This window comes from Pleurodeles waltl, chromosome 3_1, assembly GCF_031143425.1.
Source record: "Pleurodeles waltl isolate 20211129_DDA chromosome 3_1, aPleWal1.hap1.20221129, whole genome shotgun sequence".
NCBI classification, from domain to species: domain Eukaryota; kingdom Metazoa; phylum Chordata; class Amphibia; order Caudata; family Salamandridae; genus Pleurodeles; species Pleurodeles waltl.
Genome location: NC_090440.1, coordinates 36159326 through 36179649, shown reverse-complemented (window position 1 = coordinate 36179649; position 20324 = coordinate 36159326). Strand labels below are relative to the sequence as shown.

Below are 20324 nucleotides of genomic sequence, written 5' to 3'. Positions count from 1 at the left end.
GACCTGTAAAATGCTTTTTGGCAAGTACCTGCCCTGTTTTCCAAGTTGGTAGCCTATTACCGACTCGCGAAATAGGGTTTGCAACTCACTATTAGGAAGGGGCATGCCAAGGGCACCTCTTGCTAATAACGAGTAGCACTCTTATGTAGGATCGTTTTGCAACCTGGAATGAGGTTGCAAACATTTGCAGTTACTACCACCTTCAAGTTAGTGCTAAGCAATTTGCATTTGCATTTTTGTTTTTGAAAGGCATCCCGTTTCCCTTTAAAGGAAACAAGTTGCATTACAAAAAAAATGCATCTTTGACAAAGAAATCACAGACATGGTGGTCTGCTGACCTCAGCAGGCCACCATCCCTGTAGTTTTAGCCATTCACAGTGAGTCGCAAATTGCGAGCTGCCTGATGAATATTGATGATTGAATATTGGTCCATTTGCGGCCCAGAGGGAATCAATAAGTGTTTCTACACACTGTAGTACATCGCAGCTTGCGCTTTGCTAATATCAAATCGCTAAAATTTGCTATTAGGAAATTGCAAAAATAATAAGCGTGATATAATAATAATATGTAATAATAATATGCGTGATTTCATACGCTTGGCCCAAAGAGAGGCAGATTACACGAGAAGGGCACAGACAATCTGCAAGATGAAGGTAAATGCAGAATAATTTTATGAAGAAAACGGATGTAGAAAAAAATGTGACTTCATTTGGGAAGAAATAGAGTGACTGGCCAAAAGATTTGATTCACATAAAAGCGATTAAGGCCGATGGTTAAACATCGAGGACCATATTTATGTGCCCTTTGCACAACCATTGCGTCACGTTTTGTGTCTCAACGGTGGTACAAACCTTTCAGTCATATCTGAGGCCACGCAAAGCATTTCTGCAGCACACATAGAAAAAGGAAAAAGCCTCCCAGGGTTGTTTTTGTGCCCAAATGATCCCCTTCCTGCACAAAAGCAATCATACCTACAACACAGACACCCTGGCACCATGGTGCCAGGGTGCCTGTGTTGGCGCTGGGCAGCCAAAATGGCACAAACGCAGTGGGAAAGGGCAGGTTTGCACCGTATTGCTTAGATATGGTGCATTCATGCCCTTTCCCTTTAAAGCAGAGCAGTGCACCAAGCTAACATGCTGCGCTGCCCTGTGTCAAAAGCCCATAAATCTGGGCCTGAGTTCTCAACCAAGTGTTGGTGCAAAAATATATTTGGTAAGGGAGGGTTCCTGCTAGGGAGGCCATAGTCATATGACAGACAGCATGCTAAGGCACTGCACCACCATAGCTTCAGCCGCAAGGTACACAAAGCCACTCACCACAGTTGTAGAGCGCGTTGATCTTGGCCACATCCAGGTTGCTTATTCCAGCCCTCTGTCCAATGGGTACAGTGGGGTCAGGCTTGGGGACGAGTGTGCTCTTGCCAGGTGTGTTAGAATATGCAGTCCTGTTGGGGAAGTAAGAATATTCATCTGATGGCACAACATACTGGATAGCACAGTGTCCTCCGTAGTACAGCGTCATTATATAACATAGATTAGCACAGCGTACAACCCTCACTTTTCCTACCTATTGCTCCCACGTTCAGCACTGGCGCTTCTTACAGCAGTTGATGTTATATACTAAGTATTAAGCAGCAGATTTAAGAGCCCCTAGTGCTTCCTTGCTCCACATTAGCATCTTTATTTTTTTAGGCTAATGTGGCCCAACAAGACAAAAATTGCTGCGCCATATTTACAAAGCAGTGCAATGCATGCATTGCGCTACTTAGTCACCCTTTGCACTACATTATGCCTGTGCCAGGCATAATATATGCACAGGAGGCGTTAAAAGGAAGCACACCGTTGTTTACAGTGGGCCTCAATGGGCTTTGCAGGATTAGCTTCAAAATGTTTCACGCTAATCCTGCAAAGCTACAAACTAGCATCAAAAATGATAGTGCTAGTTCCCTAACTACCGCCACGGTCTGCCGTATCTCAGATACGGTGCATACATCGTGGTATGAGGGGGACATTAAGGGGCGCAAGAAAAGTGGTGCTGCACTGGATGCAGCGCCACATTTCTTAAATCTGGCCCTAAATGAGCTATCAATTGCACTGCACTTCTGAACTCCACTAAACCTGGTCCTCTCATGTGATGCAAATCAGTGATTCGGTGAAGGCTCCCTAGGAAAGATATAAACACCAGAACTTTTAGCCCTCCTCTCATCTTCAGAGCAAACAATCCTGCCCAGGTGCCCCAGGTGCGATGTGGTCTGATGAGGAATAGCTCAGCATTTCTGCCTTGCCTCTTGCATCCCATCACACACCTGAGATATGCTCTTGGTGCTAATCCCGGTTACTGTTCCCAGGTCATCGCCCATATCTACACCAAGCCATTCTAATCCTCACTGTGCAATGTTTAACTACACCTCCAGTTTCACCGGGGCAGAGCGTCTTCTTACTTGGAGTAGTGCATCACCGAACTGTAGTCGTAAGGCAAGTCCAAGGTGTTCGCGTTTATGTTTTTGTCAAGGTTGGGCCATTGACCTGCAAACGACATAAGCAATATCTGTTTTTATACTATACTGCTGCTTTTTAATACATTATTTTCAGACACAGAAATGGGTACAAGGTTACCATTTTATGTTTTTTTAATTATAAGCTTCCCAAAAAATATTTTCATTCTCCCACTTCTTCATTTAGGATTCGTTAATATCTATATTTTGGTTTTCTTCTTTTTTCCCATTATAGATTGTGAAAGTGCAGTGCCACACAATGAATGTGAGTGTGCGTTACAGTGTGTTGACTGACTAGCATAGCTGTCAAGATTTCAGATTGCTATGTGTGACATTTTCATAATTTCAGTGTAATTATGAGTGACATTTCAACAAATAGGAGTGACGCTTTCTTGCAAGCAAAATACAGCAATGAAGACGAGGAAAACATATAAATATCAGAAATTACACCCATCTGATCAATGGGTAACTGCTGCAAAGCACCAGAAACGGAAGGGCACTAACCTTGCGCTTTTCACCGACTGGGCCCCGGGTTTTTCTCTGTAATCAACACTGCAGAGGAGCATCCTACATATTGGACCCAGCCGAGTATCCAACAGCATATGAGAGATGCCCCAACATGGATCCCAGAATGCATATATGCTGGTGAGATCATGTGACAGTGATCACAGCTACCCAGCCTCTGTTTGTGGAAGCAATGAAAGGAGCTGGGCAGGTTCATAATTAGTTAAAATCGCCTTCGGTCCTGATGACAACCAAGTCGGAGAGCCATCACACAGCAGTCTGATTGCTCAGGCATTACAAACAAGAAGGGGCATTTTTACAAGGGACCGGCACATTGGCTTTGATGCGCCAGTTTCCTTGCACCCACCCTAACAACACCATGGTATTGCTGTATTTACAATACAGTGTACCACAGTGCATGTTAGGACAATAGCGTTAAAATATTTGGCGTTATTGTAGTGCTTTACTAGACTAGTGCCAAAAATGTTAACGCTAGTCCAGCAAAGCTCGGGGAGTCCTGTGGGAAATAGCGTAGCATCACTGGGCAGGCATTAAAAAATTACGCTAGAATGGCGCAGTGAAATGTTGTAAATTTCACTGCGAAATTTTTTTGGGCTTCCCTGCAGGACAACGCCCCCCCCTTGCATACATTTTACCTGGCACAGGTATAGTGTGACGCAAGGTTTACAAAGTGGCGCAATTCTAGCATTGTGCCACTTTGTAAATGTGGCGCAGGGTTAGGGCCTGTTTAGTGCCTCTGTAGCGTAAAAAATGTTTAAGCTACAACAGTACTAAGGGGTGCAAGGGGCTAGTAAATATGCCTGAAGTTTGTTAACAACTCATTTATCAATCAAACTCTAGCTATTGCAGAAAAAAAATAAAGCGGTCTAGAAGACATTTATAATTTAATTATATTCAGCTCTGAGTGACTGCCGCCTACGACATGAGCAGTAAGCATGGCTGCATTTTAAAGCCGCGAGCGGGAGGCACTCATTTAGGTCACAGATAGGAAGCTGTAATTTATTTTAAGCTTTACTGGTGCTAGAGATTGTTGTTGACCGTCCGGTGCGCCACCCACGGCGCTATAACCAGGCAAGTTGCACAGCCACAGTTAGTCAGTGGCTAGTAGTCGCCTCCCTCTCCCCGCACCACCCTAAAAAACTCGAGTTATTCAGTGCGCTAGTAACGCAGCTAAAAAAGTGAGCAGATCAGAGACTGACTGCGTGACTCACAGTACAGGGGCGCAGGCAGCTCAGAATGGAGCTTGATAGCTGCAAAGTTAGCACTTGTAAACATATTGGCGGTCATTCTGACCCTGGCGGTTGAAAACCGCCAGGGCAGAGTGCCGCGGAAGCACCGCCAACAGGCTGGCGGTGCTTCACGGGCAATTCTGACCGCGGCGGTAAAGCCGCGGTCAGAAAAGGGCAACCGGCGGTTTCCCGCCGGTTTACCCCTGCCCCAAAGAATCCTCCATGGCTGCGCTGCTCGCAGCACCGCCATCGGGATTCCGACCCCCTTCCCACCATCCTGGTCCTGGCGGTAAAAACCGCCAGGAACAGGATGGCGGGAACGGGTGTCGTGGGGCCACTGGGGGCCCCTGCACTGCCCATGCCAAAGGCATGGGCAGTGCAGGGGCCCCCTAACAGGGCCCCATAATGATTTTCAGTGTCTGCCTAGCAGACACTGAAAATCGCGACGGGTGCCACTGCACCCGTCGCACACCAGCAACTCCGCCGGCTCGATTCGGAGCCGGCTTCATCGTTGCTGGGGCTTTCCCGCTGGGCGGGCGGGCGGCCTTTTGGCGGTCGCCCGCCCGCCCAGCGGGAAAGTCAGAATGAAAATGACCGCGGTGCAGTCTTCTGGCGGTCTCCGCCCGGCGGGCGGCGCCCGCCGGGGTCGGAATGACCCCCATTGTGTCTCACTGACCTGACTCTCAGCACACTTACTCGAGGAAAACGACAAGCTGGCTTTGGACCAGCTACGGGCATGTGAGTAGCCAGCTCTGCAGTGCCATGATTGTGTGCCACAGCCAGGCAGCAAGCACACAACGGCAGTGCAGCCAACTTTATAAGAGAAACTGGGCAGCGGCTCGCCCACTCGTCGCGCCGTAGGAACCCGACCTGCCTATTAAATCACATGATGTGCAACCAACTCTGGATAGCCATTGGGTGCACTGACTCCAATCCGTCCTCACCAGTGATATCACCGCGCGTGTCCTTGGTAAGTGTTAGAGGACGGTTCTGACCATCAGTTCTGCCCTGATTTTTTTATTTTTGACCACCTGGTTTTTGACTGTTTACTGTGAGGAAGCCTCCTATGAGGTGACTCCCACACAATAAACACATGGTAAAATGGACTACACGTGTTTACCGCTGGTGTCGCCGTGCTAAGGACAGGCTGCTGTGGCGCAGCAAGGCAGGAGGCCCCGGGCAGGTTACATGTGATCCTGGGTGCGCATGGATGTGCACCCATGTGAGGGCTGTGGGAGGAGGATTCCTAGTGTGTGCAGCCCTAGAACTGCGCTTAGGTAGTCCTGGTGCAGGAGGAACTATGCAGAGTGGGTGGTGACCTGGAGTAGGTCTCATGAGAGGGGTGTACACATGTGAGGGAGAGTCAGTGTGCTTACTGTCTTTTCACTGTAGGGACACCCAGTTCAATGCCAATGTCAGGGTGCTTAAGATATTTGCATAGGGGGGATACTCCATTGAATGTCAATGGGAAAGGAGGGCCTAGGGTGCAACTCCAGTTCTCTGGGGTCCACGAGACCAGAGTCACACCAAAGTACACTGTAACCTGTAAGAAAAGAATGATGCAGTAGGTTACAGGATCATAGTTGTGCAACTTATGGGTCATCCAGGGATGTCATATTTCTCTGCCTCAGCTCAGGATTAGGGCCAATTACTGCTCTGTCCAGTTGCTGGAGCAGGGCCTAGCATCAATCAGCCAGCTGTCATTCCGTGCCAGGAGCAGGCTGGAGAAGCCCTGCGAGGAATGTCAGGTAGGAGGGGCTGAGACTTTCAGAGCACATGTGGCAACTAACTCCTGGAGGATGCCATCTTGAGCTATCCCAGAAGACTGTGCAAGGAGGAGGGGACGGGGGCAAGGAAGTGATGTGGCACTTCTGGATAGGCCAGAGGTGCAGACCTGCTGGACACTTCTGCCCCCACTTAAAAGGTCCTGCACAGGGGAGAGCTCTCTCTCTTGGCTGTGTTTCACTGCTGGACACTGGGACTGCAGACGGGCGTCATGGACAACTGGAAGGAAGAACCTCCTGACTGCCCTTGGGGCAGGGACTATGCCCCTGAAGGATCCCAGGCCAGCGAGGCGAATGCCAGGGCCAGGCAAGCTGGCCTCTTTACCCCCCCAGAGGACTAGTTGGGGGAAGGACTGGGCTAGCGCAAGGAGAGCGCGCTGCCCGGAAGGAAAAGAGGGAACCCAGAGGAAAGATTGGCGCAGGAGTCAGTGGAACTGGCTCCCTGATGATCTGGGACCCTTCCAGGCCAGGAGGCCTAAGGAGACTGCTCCTGGTGGCAAGGGCTTGTCACCAGGAGCGGAACGACGCAAGAATGAAGAAAATCGGCCCTTGGGGGCCCAAGATATCACAGGACAAAGAATGGCGACCTTTGACCTTTGTGAAAGCAGCTACAAAGCGCGTGGAGCTCTGCAGCTGCTTGAGACTGTGCCCCCAGGGTGGGCCAGGGCCTGGGGGCTGCCCAGGAGGAAGAGGAGAAAGGGGGGTGCCCTCGCACTCCCCCTCGCAGAAGAGAAAGGGACCGCGGACCCCATCCCGGGGCCCCGTGAAGCCTGGTCCTGTGTGGATGTTGAAAGGGGGGGCGCCGTTGCGCACCCCCTGCCGCTGTGGAAAGGGGACCCCGGACCCCATCCCGGGGCCCCCAGCGGCGAAGACCAGCCAGGGAGCGCCGTCGCGCTCCCCGTGAAGAAAGGTGTAATGGGGGGGCGCCGTCGCGCACCCCCCAGCAGAAGAGAAGTCGGGGAGCGCCGTCGCGCTCCCCGTGAAGATGGTCAAATAGGGCCCCAGACCCCATCCCGGGGCCCCGAACAGAAGATGGCCTGGGGGAGCGCCGTCGCGCTCCCCACTGAGGAGGAGAGGGGCCCCGGAACCCATCCCGGGGCCCCGAGAAGAGGAGGACTCCGGGGAGCGCCGTCGCGCTCCCCTTTACCAGGAGGAGGGGCCCCGGACCCCATCCCGGGGCCCCGACGACGTGAGGAGGAAGGGGGAGTGCCGCTGCACTCCCCCATGCGGCCCGGGCGGCCGCAAGCATCCCAGAGTGTGCCCGCTGGAGCGGGCAGACTCAAAGTCAGCTGGCCGGTTCCCGCGGCAGCACCCGGAGGTGCTGGCCGTGCGGGAGCCGGCTGGGGCGGCCAGGGGTGGGCTCCCTGAGCTGCCCTCCAACGAGGGATCCGCTTTTTGGTGCGGGGGGTGTCCGGGCGGGACCGGCACCCCCAAAAACAAAGGAAAAGAAGAACAGAAAAGGAATCTCGGCTCTCCCCTCGCAGCGGGAGAGACGCTAATCATTTATGCAGCCGCCCCAGCATGCTTTGCGGGGCAGGGGCTGCTTATTGAGCCCCTAAAACGCCTGTGGTGGTCCCAGGGAGATGGGGGCCACCACCAACGGAGAACTGGGAGACAGGGGGAGCTGCAGGAGCAGCGCAGCCTCCCCCCAACATCTGTTGGTGTCCCCACCCTAGGTAGGATGGATGGATTTTTGAAGCACAAGCTTCAGTGAAATTTTGTTCCTGGTTGTGCAAGTGTGCCTACTATAGGTGTAGGTTGGTATGGCCCCATGTATTCCACTGTTATTTCATGGTTAAGTAGGAGTAATCTAAAAGTAAACCAAATGTAATCTTGGTGGTTATAATGCTAGAATTTAGGCCCTCTTTCCAACCCTGGCGGTCTTTGACCGCCAGGGCGGAGGTCAGCGGAAGCACCGCCAACAGGCTGGCGGTGCTTCCAGGGCTATTCTGAAGGGGAACCGACGGTTTCCCGCCGGTTTTCCCCTGGCCCAGGGAATCTGCTTACAGCCCTTGCAGCGCCGCCATGGGATTCCGACCCCCTTCCCGCCAGTTTTCACCGCCAGAACCAGGATCTGGCGGGAACGGGTGTCGTGGGGCCCCTGGGGGCCCCTGCACTGCCCATGCCACTGGCATGGGCAGTGCAGGGGCCCCCTAACAGGGCCCCATACAGATTTTCACTGTCTGCTTTGCAGACAGTGAAAATCGCGACGGGTGCCACTGCACCCGTCGCACCCCTGCAACTCCGCCGGCTCCATTCGGAGCCGGCTTCCTCGTTGCAGGGGCTTTCCCGCTGGGCCGGCGGGCGGCCTTTTGGCGGTCGCCCGCCGGCCCAGCGGGAAAGCCAGAATGGCATCCGCGGTCTCCTGACCGCGGAGCGGCCATTCGGCGGTGACCGCCTTAGTCTCTTATGTTCCCTGAGGATGCTAATTTGAATAATGATACTGACAGTCATTTCTTGGCAAGATGAAAGTATTTAATCCCAACTGTAGGTGTCATCATTGCACTGTAGTGTTGAATACTGTCAAAATGAATACTGTCAAAATGTTCAAATGTCGCAAGGGGGGCACTGGGATTGTTTTGCCATGTGGATTGTTGGATTATATTCTCCCTTAAAGAGATTTGATAGATTACATACTGTTTGCCCAGAGTGATTATATCACTTTGTATATATTTGTAGATTGTTGCATAGTATTGAGTAGTGTGTGTGAATAATAAATGTACTTTTACTTTATCAAAAGAAAAAGCACAGACTGGACAGTCATTTATTAAGAGTCATGCTTGCGTGCTTGTGAATGGGGATTACTAGCCCACACCACCTCCCTTGAGTAAGCCTTGGACTGCTCTGCAACGCTACCCTATGAGAGTCAGGCGCTACAATGGGGTGTTTGGTTCCCAGTGGCGGTCGCGTGCGGACTCGTTACTTGTGCAGGCCACACAAGAAATGACCCACCTTCCAACAGTAACTTAGTCAAATGTTACATTGCAGCACCACTCTCTGTGCAGATGAGCTTACCAGCTGAGCCAGAGCGCCCCAGGCCTGCCAGAAACAATGCACACCGCGCACTGCCACTGTAGTTTGTATGGTGCTTTATTATAACAACGCTGCCGGCCTGACAGCTGAGGAGGCGGTATAATGCGTGACAGTGCATTTCAGTGCGGTGATACGGACACCACACTGAAATGCGTTAGTCTAACGCCTGATGTGTGGTACTTGGCAGGGCTCGAGTAGGGTCTGGGCTGAAGACAAGCTCCCAAGCAAGGGTGAAGGGAGATGATGGCCAAGATGATGCTAACAATCATAACTTGCTCTATGGCCTCTGGGGAAGAATGAACGAAATAAAACTCCTTCAGTTAGTAAAGGCATCTAAGTTTGCCTTTGGTACCCCCGTACAACATTTCCTGCCTCTGATCTTAGGGTTCATGACGGCAGAATCAGGCATTGTAAGTGAACCGGGCATTAACAATAACAACCTTATGCGTTTTCTGAAGTACGCACACGTTGCCATCCCTCTATCCATTTACCAAGAAATAAGAGATGGTTAATTTGATGAGATTGTGACAAGGGATCAATCCTTTTTTGGGGGAGAGGGTATGCAGTGGAAATTCTGGCTTTCTGTGACGCAGTAATGCACACTTTCATTTCTATATATTTCTATATATACATTAAAACAAGCATAAAGGCTTAGATTTTTCAGAATCTACTGCTTGATCTACCTTCTTCTACCTAATTTTCCTAAACTGAGGAACATGTAAATTTCTAATCATTATCAGTGTCCTACCATTTTTTACTACCTCCCAAACAGGCATCGACCCACAATTTAAGGTGATGTTCATATGGAAGTTGCAAGACCTGGATCCTATTGCTTTATAGCCAGAAGCATCGCTGGGGATTTACCTTGGTCAATGTATTGCCACATGATGTTGATGTAGGTGTCTCGGTCCTTCCGGGTATGCTCGTGGTAGAAGCCCAGGTTGTGCATAAGCTCATGCTGTATGGTCCCCTGCTTCAAGCATCTCCCAGCAGCTAGTGATGTGATTTGCGCTCCACCTTGCTTTCCATAAGGAGACCAGCACCTGGGGATGGGAGAAGTATACCAAAATATAGAGTAACCTACACAGAACATCGGCGCAGAAAACTTCGAAGAAATTCTAGTATATAATGGTTGTCAGAGTGACTTATTTTGCAGTTCACTGAAATAATGGAATTTATTTAATTGAACTAGCATAAAATAAGACAACAGTTACAGTACAGACATCAACAACTGAAACCTGGACTACAGCAAATAAAATGTTCTATAATTCCTTTATGATGTAAAAGGTTTTACAGAGGCCATGGAATCTAATGTGTGTTCTCCTAAACTTTCCTTCCATGGACCCTTGCACTACAGCCAAGAAGAACAGGAGACTTCTGCCTCTCGCAGAGGAGACTCTCAGTGTCAACAGCACAAAACCAGGAAGCGCCATCCGCGCCAGGCACCTACCCTGTCCCAGAGAAGATGTGCAAGTAGTCTCTTTCCACGAGGCGGGGGACAAAGGTCACGCAGGTCATGGTTGCGATGTCCTGCATGGCGGCGGACACCTTGGCTTTCTGAGCTGCACCTGGGAGGGGAAGGATGAGAGATCAGCATCGTGTGTGGCTATGGGGAGAGCTTCCATAGCACGTCGGCCGTGAGAGAGAACATGTACCATAAACATCATCGAGGACGTAGGGGACCCTGACGAGTCCGTCGCTGGAGTGGGGCCAGAGGCATTGGCCGTTCGGACAGGTGATGGCGTTACGGGCCTTAATGGCAAGGATATCGCCGTCCACCAGGAAGACGTCGGCATCTGGAGGGATGAAAGAACAGCATCTGAGACATGTCACGAGAAACTTCAGTAAACGTGTAAAGGGGGAGGAGGGGGAGGGCCAGGCCCGGTGCTAGAGGGTGGGCCGGGTAGATCTAACACCCCCCGCCCCCGACCCATTCAGGAGTAGAAAACAATCGTTTGTGCTTTTACTTAATGAAAAAAAAAACACAGGACTGAGGACAGCAGCCAATCAAAGCCTAAATGTGTAGCTTTCGGGTCTAATGCCCATGCCTGCGGACAGGGTGAGGTCCCGAGGGGAGGGGTCAGCTATTACTGTGCCAGAGTAAACAGGAGCAGGTGAGACCGCCCAGCGACATCGAGACCGCAAGCTCTCGTGACACAATAATTAAGAAATGAAGCCGTTTTATGGCAGAAACAGTATGAAGGATTTCGTCATTTCGAGAAGTGTAGGTTAAAACGTGCATAGAAGCAGGATATAGATCTTCGTAGTGGTTTCTTTTAGTTTCCTTCTGTTGTGACGCTATTCCTAATTTATGGCTGGGGCACTGGAGTTATGCAGCGAGGGAAATCTAAATTACGTTTCAAGATTGACTAAATTGTGCGGCAAGAAAAGGCAAATTACGAGGTGTAATGCAGCATATTTTGTGATAGTAATATTTCATTATTTTCAATACTTTAACACTGTCTTGGCAAAGGGTACACCTGGTTAGTACCAGTTTAAAACCAAAATACATCAATGGGTAACTGACAGTTGATTCGTCACCCTTAGCAAAGGGCCTTCCACTGCCCAGCAATATGTGTCACTTCGGCCCAGATTTAAGAGGGCCTAGCGCCTCCTTGCGCCACATTATGATGCCAATGTGGCCCAAGGAGGCTAAATTCGCCATGCCATATTTACTTTGTAACCACTTGCGCCACATTATCCCTGTACCAGGCATAATGTATGCAAAGAGGGTGTTCCCCGGTTAGGGGGACTGCAAAAATGGCGCAGTGGAAGATTCCACTGCGCCATTTTTAGCAGCTATTTTTAACACCTGCACAGAGCAGGTGTTAAAAGGGGGCATACCATTGTTTTCAATGCCCCCCCTATGTACTTTGCAGAATTAGCGCCAAAATGTTGGTGCTAATCCTGCACAGTACATCAATAGCGTAAAAAATGTTGATGCTATTGCCCCTACCCTGCGCCATGGTGTACAGTATATTAAATACAGCGCACACATGGTGGTGTTACAGGAGTGCTGTGGGGTTCAAGAGAAGTGGCGCTGCACTGGGTGCAGCGCCACTTTTCTTAAACTCGGGCCTATGTTTCTAGGAAGTTTCATCCGTTTGAGCTAGAAACAATATTTCTCTCAATATCTACAAACGATTCAGCAGATAATGGATTATATGGCAAATCCATAACCATGCAGAACAGCCCACAGCTGCAGAATTGCATAATCCTAGTGGCCCTTTTTATGGCACCATATGAAGCAAAAAGACACTGACAATGGCAAAGTTTGACTTGTCTTAAATATAAAATGCTTGTCAAGTTTCACTAAAACAATACTGGGAGAGAGTGGCAAGGATCAGTGCAAGTGTCTATTCTGGAAAGAAAAGCACTGGCAACAATGCCAGGCAGCACTGGCACCAGGTGCTGCTGCTGTTCTGCCTGCTCCCAGTCTCACAGAAGGTGCAGCTTGGTGTTATAATTATAAGGAATTTAAAGAACACACCCCCCATGTTGGGGCCCTGGTGACTGTGCGTTTCTTCCCTCCAAATGAATGTTCTCGTTTTGTTACATGGTTAGACTGAAATGGATTATAGTGACGGCCACTGGAATTATGGGATTCTGCAGCCACAGTGTTTTACGTGTAATTATGGACTTGTCAAAATTACCACACCATCCATCATCTGCTGTATAATCTGCAGATTTTAACAAAAAGTCACCTTAAATGGATCAAAAGTACATAAAAATGAGGTCACGCGTTGCTGCACAGTCGAGGACCCTTAGCAAACGTTTACTCTGCACCTTTCATTTGCCTATTGCAGTACTTGCATTTTAAACGGGTAGTTATAAGGTAAAACCTTTTTCCAGACAGTGTTAACGTGTGAAAAATGACAAAATAATAGTGATACTACCTTGCATTACTCTGCAAAATGTAGTCAACCCTGCTGCATAATTTGGTCTTTCCTTGTTACATAACTCCAGTGGCCCTGATTATAGTGCAGCTATAACCCTCCAGGTCCTAAACTAAAGAGAGAAGGGCGAGGTGGAGAGAGGCGAAGGTGAAGCAGAGGTATGGGAGGGCAACAGGGAGGAGGCTGAGGCAGAAGGGAGGATAGTGAGCAGAAAAGGAGGATAGTGAAAGGAGGGTGAGGGACAGAGAAGAGTGGGGGACAGAGAAGGGCGAGGAGAGAGGGGAAGGTGAAACAGAGGTATGGGAGGGCAACAGGGAGGAGGCTGAGGCGAAGGGAGGATAGTGAGCAGTAAACGATGATAGTGAAAGGAGGGTGAGGGACAGAGAAGAGGGGGGAGACAGAGAAGGATGAGGTGGAGAGAGGGGAAGGTGTAGTAGACGGATAGGAAGGCAACAGGGAGGAGGCTGCACCAGAAGGGAAATGATAGTGAGCAGTAAAGGATGTTAGTGAAAGGAGGGTGAGGGACAGAGAAGAGGGGGACCGAGAAGGGCGAGGTGGAGAGAGGGGAAGGTGAAGCAGAGGGATGGAAGTGCAATAGGGCGGTGGCTGAGGCAGAAGGAAGGATAGTGAGTAGAAAAGGAGGATAGTCAGAGGGGAAAAGATGGGCGAGTCAGATGGACAGAGACAGGGAAGCAAAGGTGAGAGGCGGGTGAGGACAGAGAAGAGGGGAGGAAGAGAGAGAAGGGAGAGGTGGAGAGAGGGGATGATGAAGCAGAGGGATGGAGGGGCAATAGGGCGGTGGCTGAGGTAGAAGGAAGGATAGTGAGCAGAAAAGGAGGATAGTGAAAGGAGGGTGAGAGACAGAGAAGAGGGGAAGGAAGAGAGGGAAGGCGAGAAGAAGACGAGGGAGCACTATAGTGTAACCATGTATTCAGCCCCTAGAGGGCATAGTGCATTACATATTTTCAAGCCTAGCATGCCTAATAGAATATCAATACAAACAAGGGCGTCAGAACACAAATAACTCTCATCTAGAAATAAAAGTTCCAGCTTAAAAAGACATCGAATGGTGGGACAGGTTATGATTTTGCCCCGCAACCTAGTGTAACCCAGTAGATGGCCTGGACAAAACAGCATGTTGCGCTGAAAATTTTGGTGGTGGTACCATTGTCCTAGGAGCACCACAGACTGAGTAATAGGCAAAAATGTGTTGTAAGGGAATGTCCCGCAAAGCATTATGGGGCATGTTTCCAGAGTGCAGTGAATATTGCAGTATCAGCTCTCCCGCTGTGCTGAGGATTCAATACCTTTCAGTTGATTTCACCTACCTAGAGCCACAAAAACTATGTACAAAAAACACATAGGACACAATTCCATGCATGTTCTGATTATGTGAAGTAATAAACAAATGAACGGCAAACGTAGAAAACGAACCGCATGTGTGAACATGAGTGCTCACTACTACTTGGCACTGACAGCACTGACACTTCACATGCTTTGCGCACAAAGGGCAATAGTGACAACGGAAGTACAATGTCAGCAGATTGCGAGCAATGGGACACCAAGCAGCACACACTAACAGCTTTGAGGCAACTGCCAACATTTTAATACCGCAGGCATTGGATGAGCTAGTTATGCTGGCAGAAAAAGTGGAGCACAGGACACTTTAAGAGTACAAACACGCAGTTTGAGAGCTTGCTGTGGGTAAAAGGAGCACTCTGGTTGTAAAGAGCGCACGCAGTGTACCGTAAGTTCACTTTACGTCTCCCGATAGAAAATGGGAAATACCCATCCGCTTCCAAAACTCACCAATCACCTGTGACTCGGTCCTTCGTCTCATACACCTCTAATTCCGTAGCGGGGAGAGTAAGGAGAAGTCGGAAGGGAGCCAGAATTCGCCGGAGGCTGCTCTAGGCAACCAGGCCCCATCTTCTGGCGTTAGTTATTGCTAGGCAACGACGGCCGTAATTAAGAGGAGAGACAAGGAAGGCCAGGTCCCCGTGTAATATATGTAAATCCTCTGCAGGCCTTCCAGCCCTGAAGCAGGGTGCAGTATATTACATGTCATGACTGGAAGAAGGCGTGAACGTGTGCAGGAATGGGGAAGAGGGCTCCGACTAGTCTCCAATGTCCCTCTCATTTCTGATAAAGAATCATAGTATCAAGGATGCCATTACCAGGTCGGTAATCATGTATTTGACTGCATTTTTAAAAGGGATGCCTAAACATAACCTCAATTGCTAAATGTTTTCACAGCTGCCAATTTTATAGAATAATTACAAGGTTATATGTTTGCTATTTTCTGGGGCCCCAATGAATGTCTGTTTCACGAGCGCGAGGACCAGTGTCAAATCAAATCAAATCAAATCAAAATCATTAACATTTATAAAGCGTGCTACTCACCCGTGCGGGTCTCAAGGCGCTAGGGGAAAAAGGGGGGGTTATCGCTGCTCGAACAGCCAGGTCTTTAGGAGTCTCCGGAAAGCGGAGTGGTCCTGGATGGTCCTGAGGCTGGTGGGGAGGGAGTTCCAGGTCTTGGCCGCCAGGAAGGAGAAAGATCTCCCACCCGCCGTGGAGCGGCGGATGCGAGGGACAGCAGCGAGTGCGAGGCCAGAGGAGCGGAGAAGGCGGGTGGGGACATAGAAGCTGAGGCGTCTGTTGAGGTATTCCGGTCCCTTGTCGTGGAGGGCTTTGTGTGCGTGGGTGAGAAGTCGGAAGGTGATCCTTTTGCTGACTGGGAGCCAGTGCAGGTGTCTCAGGTGTGCGGTGATGTGGCTGCTGCGGGGTATGTCGAGGATGAGGCGGGCCGAGGCGTTTTGAATGCGTTGCAGGCGATTTTGGAGTTTGGCTGTGGTCCCGGCGTAGAGGGTGTTGCCGTAGTCCAGGCGGCTCGTGACGAGGGCGTGGGTCACGGTTTTTCTGGTGTCGGCGGGGATCCAGCGGAAGATCTTGCGGAGCATGCGGAGGGTGAGGAAGCAGGCGGAGGACACAGCGTTGACTTGCTTGGTCATGGTGAGAAGAGGGTCCAAGATGAAGCCGAGGTTGCGGGCGTGGTCTGTGGGGGTCGGTGCGGTGCCGAGGGCCGTGGGCCACCAGGAGTCGTCCCAGGCGGACGGGGTGTTGCCGAGGATGAGGACTTCCGTTTTTTCAGAGTTCAGCTTTAGGCGGCTGAGCCTCATCCAATCTGCGACGTCCTTCATACCCTCTTGTAGGTTGGTCTTGGCGCTGGCGGGGTCCTTGGTGAGGGAGAGTATAAGTTGGGTGTCGTCGGCGTAGGAGGTGATGATGATGTCGTTCTTGCGTACGATGTTGGCGAGGGGGCTCATGTAGACATTGAAGAGTGTCGGGCTGAGTGATGAGCCTTGGGGTACGCCGCAGATGATCTCGGTGGGTTCTGAGCGAAACGGAGGGAGGTAAACTCTTTGGGAACGGTTTGAGAGGAAGGAGGCGATCCAGTGCAGGGCCTGGCCTTGGATTCCGGTGGAGCGGAGGCGGGTGATTAGGGTGCGGTGACAGACGGTGTCAAAGGCAGCCGAGAGGTCGAGCAGAATGAGGGCGACTGTTTCACCGTTGTCCATCAGGGTTCTGATGTCGTCAGTGACATAGATGAGGGCGGTTTCAGTGCTGTGGTTGGTTCGGAATCCGGTTTGTGAGGGGTCGAGCAGGTTGTTGTCTTCCAGGAAGGTGGTCAGCTGTTTGTTGACGGTCTTCTCTATTACTTTGGATGGGAAAGGCAGAAGAGAGATGGGGCGGATGTTTTTCAGGTCGCTCGGGTCAGCCGTAGGTTTCTTTAGTAGGGCGTTGACTTCGGCGTGTTTCCAGCATTCGGGGAAGGTAGCAGAAGAAAAAGAAGAGTTGATGACGGTCTGGAGGTGCGGGGCGATGATGTCGTCGGCTTTGTTAAAGATGAAGTGCGGGCAGGGGTCCGAAGGGGCGCCGGAGTGGATAGAGTTCATGATGGATTTGGTTTCTTCCGTGTTGATGTGGGACCAGTTGTTGAGGGTGATGGCCGTGGATGCCGGTTCGGTGGTGTTTGGTTGGGTCTGGTGTCCGAAGCTGTCGTGGAGGTCGCTAATCTTGCGATGGAAGAAAGTGGCGAGGGATTCACACAGATCCTGTGAGGGCGTGACGGCGTTGGCACTGGGGTTGGAGAACTCCTTGACGATGCTGAAGAGTTCTCTGCTGTTGTGTCTGTTTTTGTCCGAGAAAGGATCGTGAAACAAAGTGAGGCGGGACTGCAGCACTCAATCCAGGAAGAAGAGCTTGCTGCTCCCTCTAAGCTTAGGCTAAAACTGCAGGGGTCTGATTATTTCAGACATCTCTACGCCCCCCTGCCTAAGACTGTAATGAGGACCTGTGCAACCTCCACAGATCATAGAAAAGAGGGGCTTATTGCTTGGAAGCCAAGCCACTATGGGCCCTCCAAATGAGGTCTTCAAACATAGGATAACCCAAGCCATCCTATACCTGCATGAGCGGGCATCATATCACCCAGCAACTGCCAGGATAGCGGCGTAAAATACATGAATGCTCAGACACCAGGCACCTGCAAGGATCTTTGTAAGCTAGGGAGTGTGTTCCATGGTAGGTAAGTCAGTTACAGAGTACTCGTGTCCATTAGATATCTCAGGCAATGCTAGTGGCAATTTATTTATCAGAAAGTGCTAGTCAGATCCACATGTAACAGTTTTAAAGTGCTGGTTGGAACTAAATTTATCAGAGAGCGTTAGAGCATACTGGGTATATCAGAAAGTGCTAGGTGAAGCTAGATATATCAGTCGGAGTGTGCTAGTTGGAACTAGGTGTATCAGTTAGACAGCGATAGTTAGAACTCTGTGTATCAGTTACCGAGTGCTAGTTGAAACTAGGTGTATCAGTTAGAAAGCACCAGTAGGTACTATGTTTATCAGTTACATTGTGCTAGTTGGACCTAGGTGTATCAGAAAGCAGTAGTTAAACCTAGGTGTACAATTTAAAGGGCACTGGTGGGCACTGTGTATATCATTTACAGAGCACTAGTTGGAACCAGGTGTGCCAGACAGTGCTACTCGGTACTAGCTATATCAGAGGGTCCCATAGCAGGTACTAGCTATATCAGTTAGAGGTGTATAATAGGTACTAGTTATATCAGTTACAGGCGCATAGTAGGTATAGATATATCAGTTAGAGGCATATCGTACGCACTACGTATATTAGCTAGAAGTGCATAGTAGGTACTAGGTATATCAGTTAGAAGCATACAGTACCCACTAGGTGTGAGAAAGTAGCCTCTTTCTAGCCTTGTTACCCCCACTTTTGGCCTGTTTGTGAGTGTATGCCAGGGTGTTTTCACTGTCTCACTGGGATCCTGCTAGCCAGGGCCCAGTGCTCATAGTGAAAACCCTATGTTTTCAGTATGTTTGTTATGTGTCACTGGGACCCTGCTAGTCAGGACCCCAGTGCTCATAAGTTTGTGGCCTATATGTATGTGTTCACTGTGTGGTGCCTAACTGTCTCACTGAGGCTCTGCTAACCAGAACCTCAGTGGTTATGCTCTCTCTTTACAAATTGTCACTAACAGGCTAGTGACCAATTTTACCAATTTACATTGGCTTACTGGAACACCCTTATAATTCCCTAGTATATGGTACTGAGGTACCCAGGGTATTGGGGTTCCAGGAGATCCCTATGGGCTGCAGCATTTCTTTTGCCACCCATAGGGAGCTCTGACAATTCTTACACAGGCCTGCCACTGCAGCCTGAGTGAAATAACGTTCACGTTATTTCACAGCCATTTTACACTGCACTTAAGTAACTTATAAGTCACCTATATGTCTAACCTTTACCTGGTAAAGGTTAGGTGCAAAGTTACTTAGTGTGAGGGCACCCTGGCACTAGCCAAGGTGCCCCCACATTGTTCAGAGCCAATTCCCTGAACTTTGTGAGTGCGGGGACACCATTACACGCGTGCACTACATATAGGTCACTACCTATATGTAGCTTCACAATGGTAACTCCGAATATGGCCATGTAACATGTCTATGATCATGGAACTGCCCCCTCTATGCCATCCTGGCATAGTTGGCACAATCCCATGATCCCAGTGGTCTGTAGCACAGACCCTGGTACTGCCAAACTGCCCTTCCTGGGGTTTCACTGCAGCTGCTGCTGCTGCCAACCCCTCAGACAGGCATCTGCCCTCCTGGGGTCCAGCCAGGCCTGGCCCAGGATGGCAGAACAAAGAACTTGCTCTGAGAGAGGGTGTGACACCCTCTCCCTTTGGAAAATGGTGTGAAGGCAGGGGAGGAGTAGCCTCCCCCAGCCTCTGGAAATGCTTTGTTGGGCACAGAGGTGCCCAATTCTGCATAAGCCAGTCTACACCGGTTCAGGGGACCCCTTAGCCCTGCTCTGGCGCGAAACTGGACAAAGGAAAGGGGAGTGACCACTCCCCTGACCTGCACCTCCCCTGGGAGGTGTCCAGAGCTCCTCCAGTGTGCTCCAGACCTCTGCCATCTTGGAAACAGAGGTGCTGCTGGCACACTGGACTGCTCCGAGTGGCCAGTGCCACCAGGTGACGTCAGAGACTCCTTGTGATAGGCTCCTTCAGGTGTTGCTAGCCTATCCTCTCTCCTAGGTAGCCAAACCCTCTTTTCTGGCTATTTAGGGTCTCTGTCTCTGGGGAAACTTCACATAACGAATGCATGAGCTCAGCCGAGTTCCTCTGCATCTCTCTCTTCACCTTCTGATAAGGAATCGACTGCTGACCGGGCTGGAAGCCTGCAAACCTGCAACATAGTAGCAAAGACGACTACTGCAACTCTGTAACGCTGATCCTGCCGCCTTCTCGACTGTTTTCCTGCTTGTGCATGCTGTGGGGGTAGTCTGCCTCCTCTCTGCACCAGAAGCTCCGAAGAAATCTCCCGTGGGTCGACGGAATCTTCCCCCTGCAACCGCAGGCACCAAAAAGCTGCATTACCGGTCCCTTGGGTCTCCTCTCAGCACGACGAGCGAGGTCCCTCGAATCCAGCGACCCTGTCCAAGTGACCCCCACAGTCCAGTGACTCTTCAGTCCAAGTTTGGTGGAGGTAAGTCCTTGCCTCACCTCGCTGGGCTGCATTGCTGGGAACCGCGACTTTGCAGCTACTCCGGCCCCTGTGCTCTTCCGGCGGAAATCCTTTGTGCACAGCCAAGCCTGGGTCCACGGCACTCTAACCTGCATTGCACGACTTTCTAAGTTGGTCTCCGGCGACGTGGGACTCCTTTGTGCAACTTCGGCGAGCACTGTTTCACGCATCCTCGTAGTGCCTGTTTCTGGCACTTCTCCGGGTGCTACCTGCTTCAGTGAGGGCTCTTTGTCTTGCTCGATGTCCCCTCTCTCTTC

The 20324-nt window shown here is 50.5% G+C and overlaps 1 protein-coding gene across 1 annotated transcript in view; it reads right to left on the bottom strand.

The window, feature by feature from the left end:
- The window catches only part of LOC138283740 (astacin-like metalloendopeptidase), a 67900-nt gene that overhangs the window by 36808 nt on the left and 10768 nt on the right, over positions 1-20324 (bottom strand). Inside the window, exons 4-8 of the mRNA XM_069221786.1 lie at positions 10724-10864; positions 10519-10636; positions 9933-10111; positions 2444-2528; positions 1320-1447 (exon numbers count right to left, since the gene is read on the bottom strand). Coding sequence (XP_069077887.1) covers positions 1320-1447; positions 2444-2528; positions 9933-10111; positions 10519-10636; positions 10724-10864 — 651 coding nt within the window. The remainder of the gene's footprint in view (positions 1-1319; positions 1448-2443; positions 2529-9932; positions 10112-10518; positions 10637-10723; positions 10865-20324) is intronic.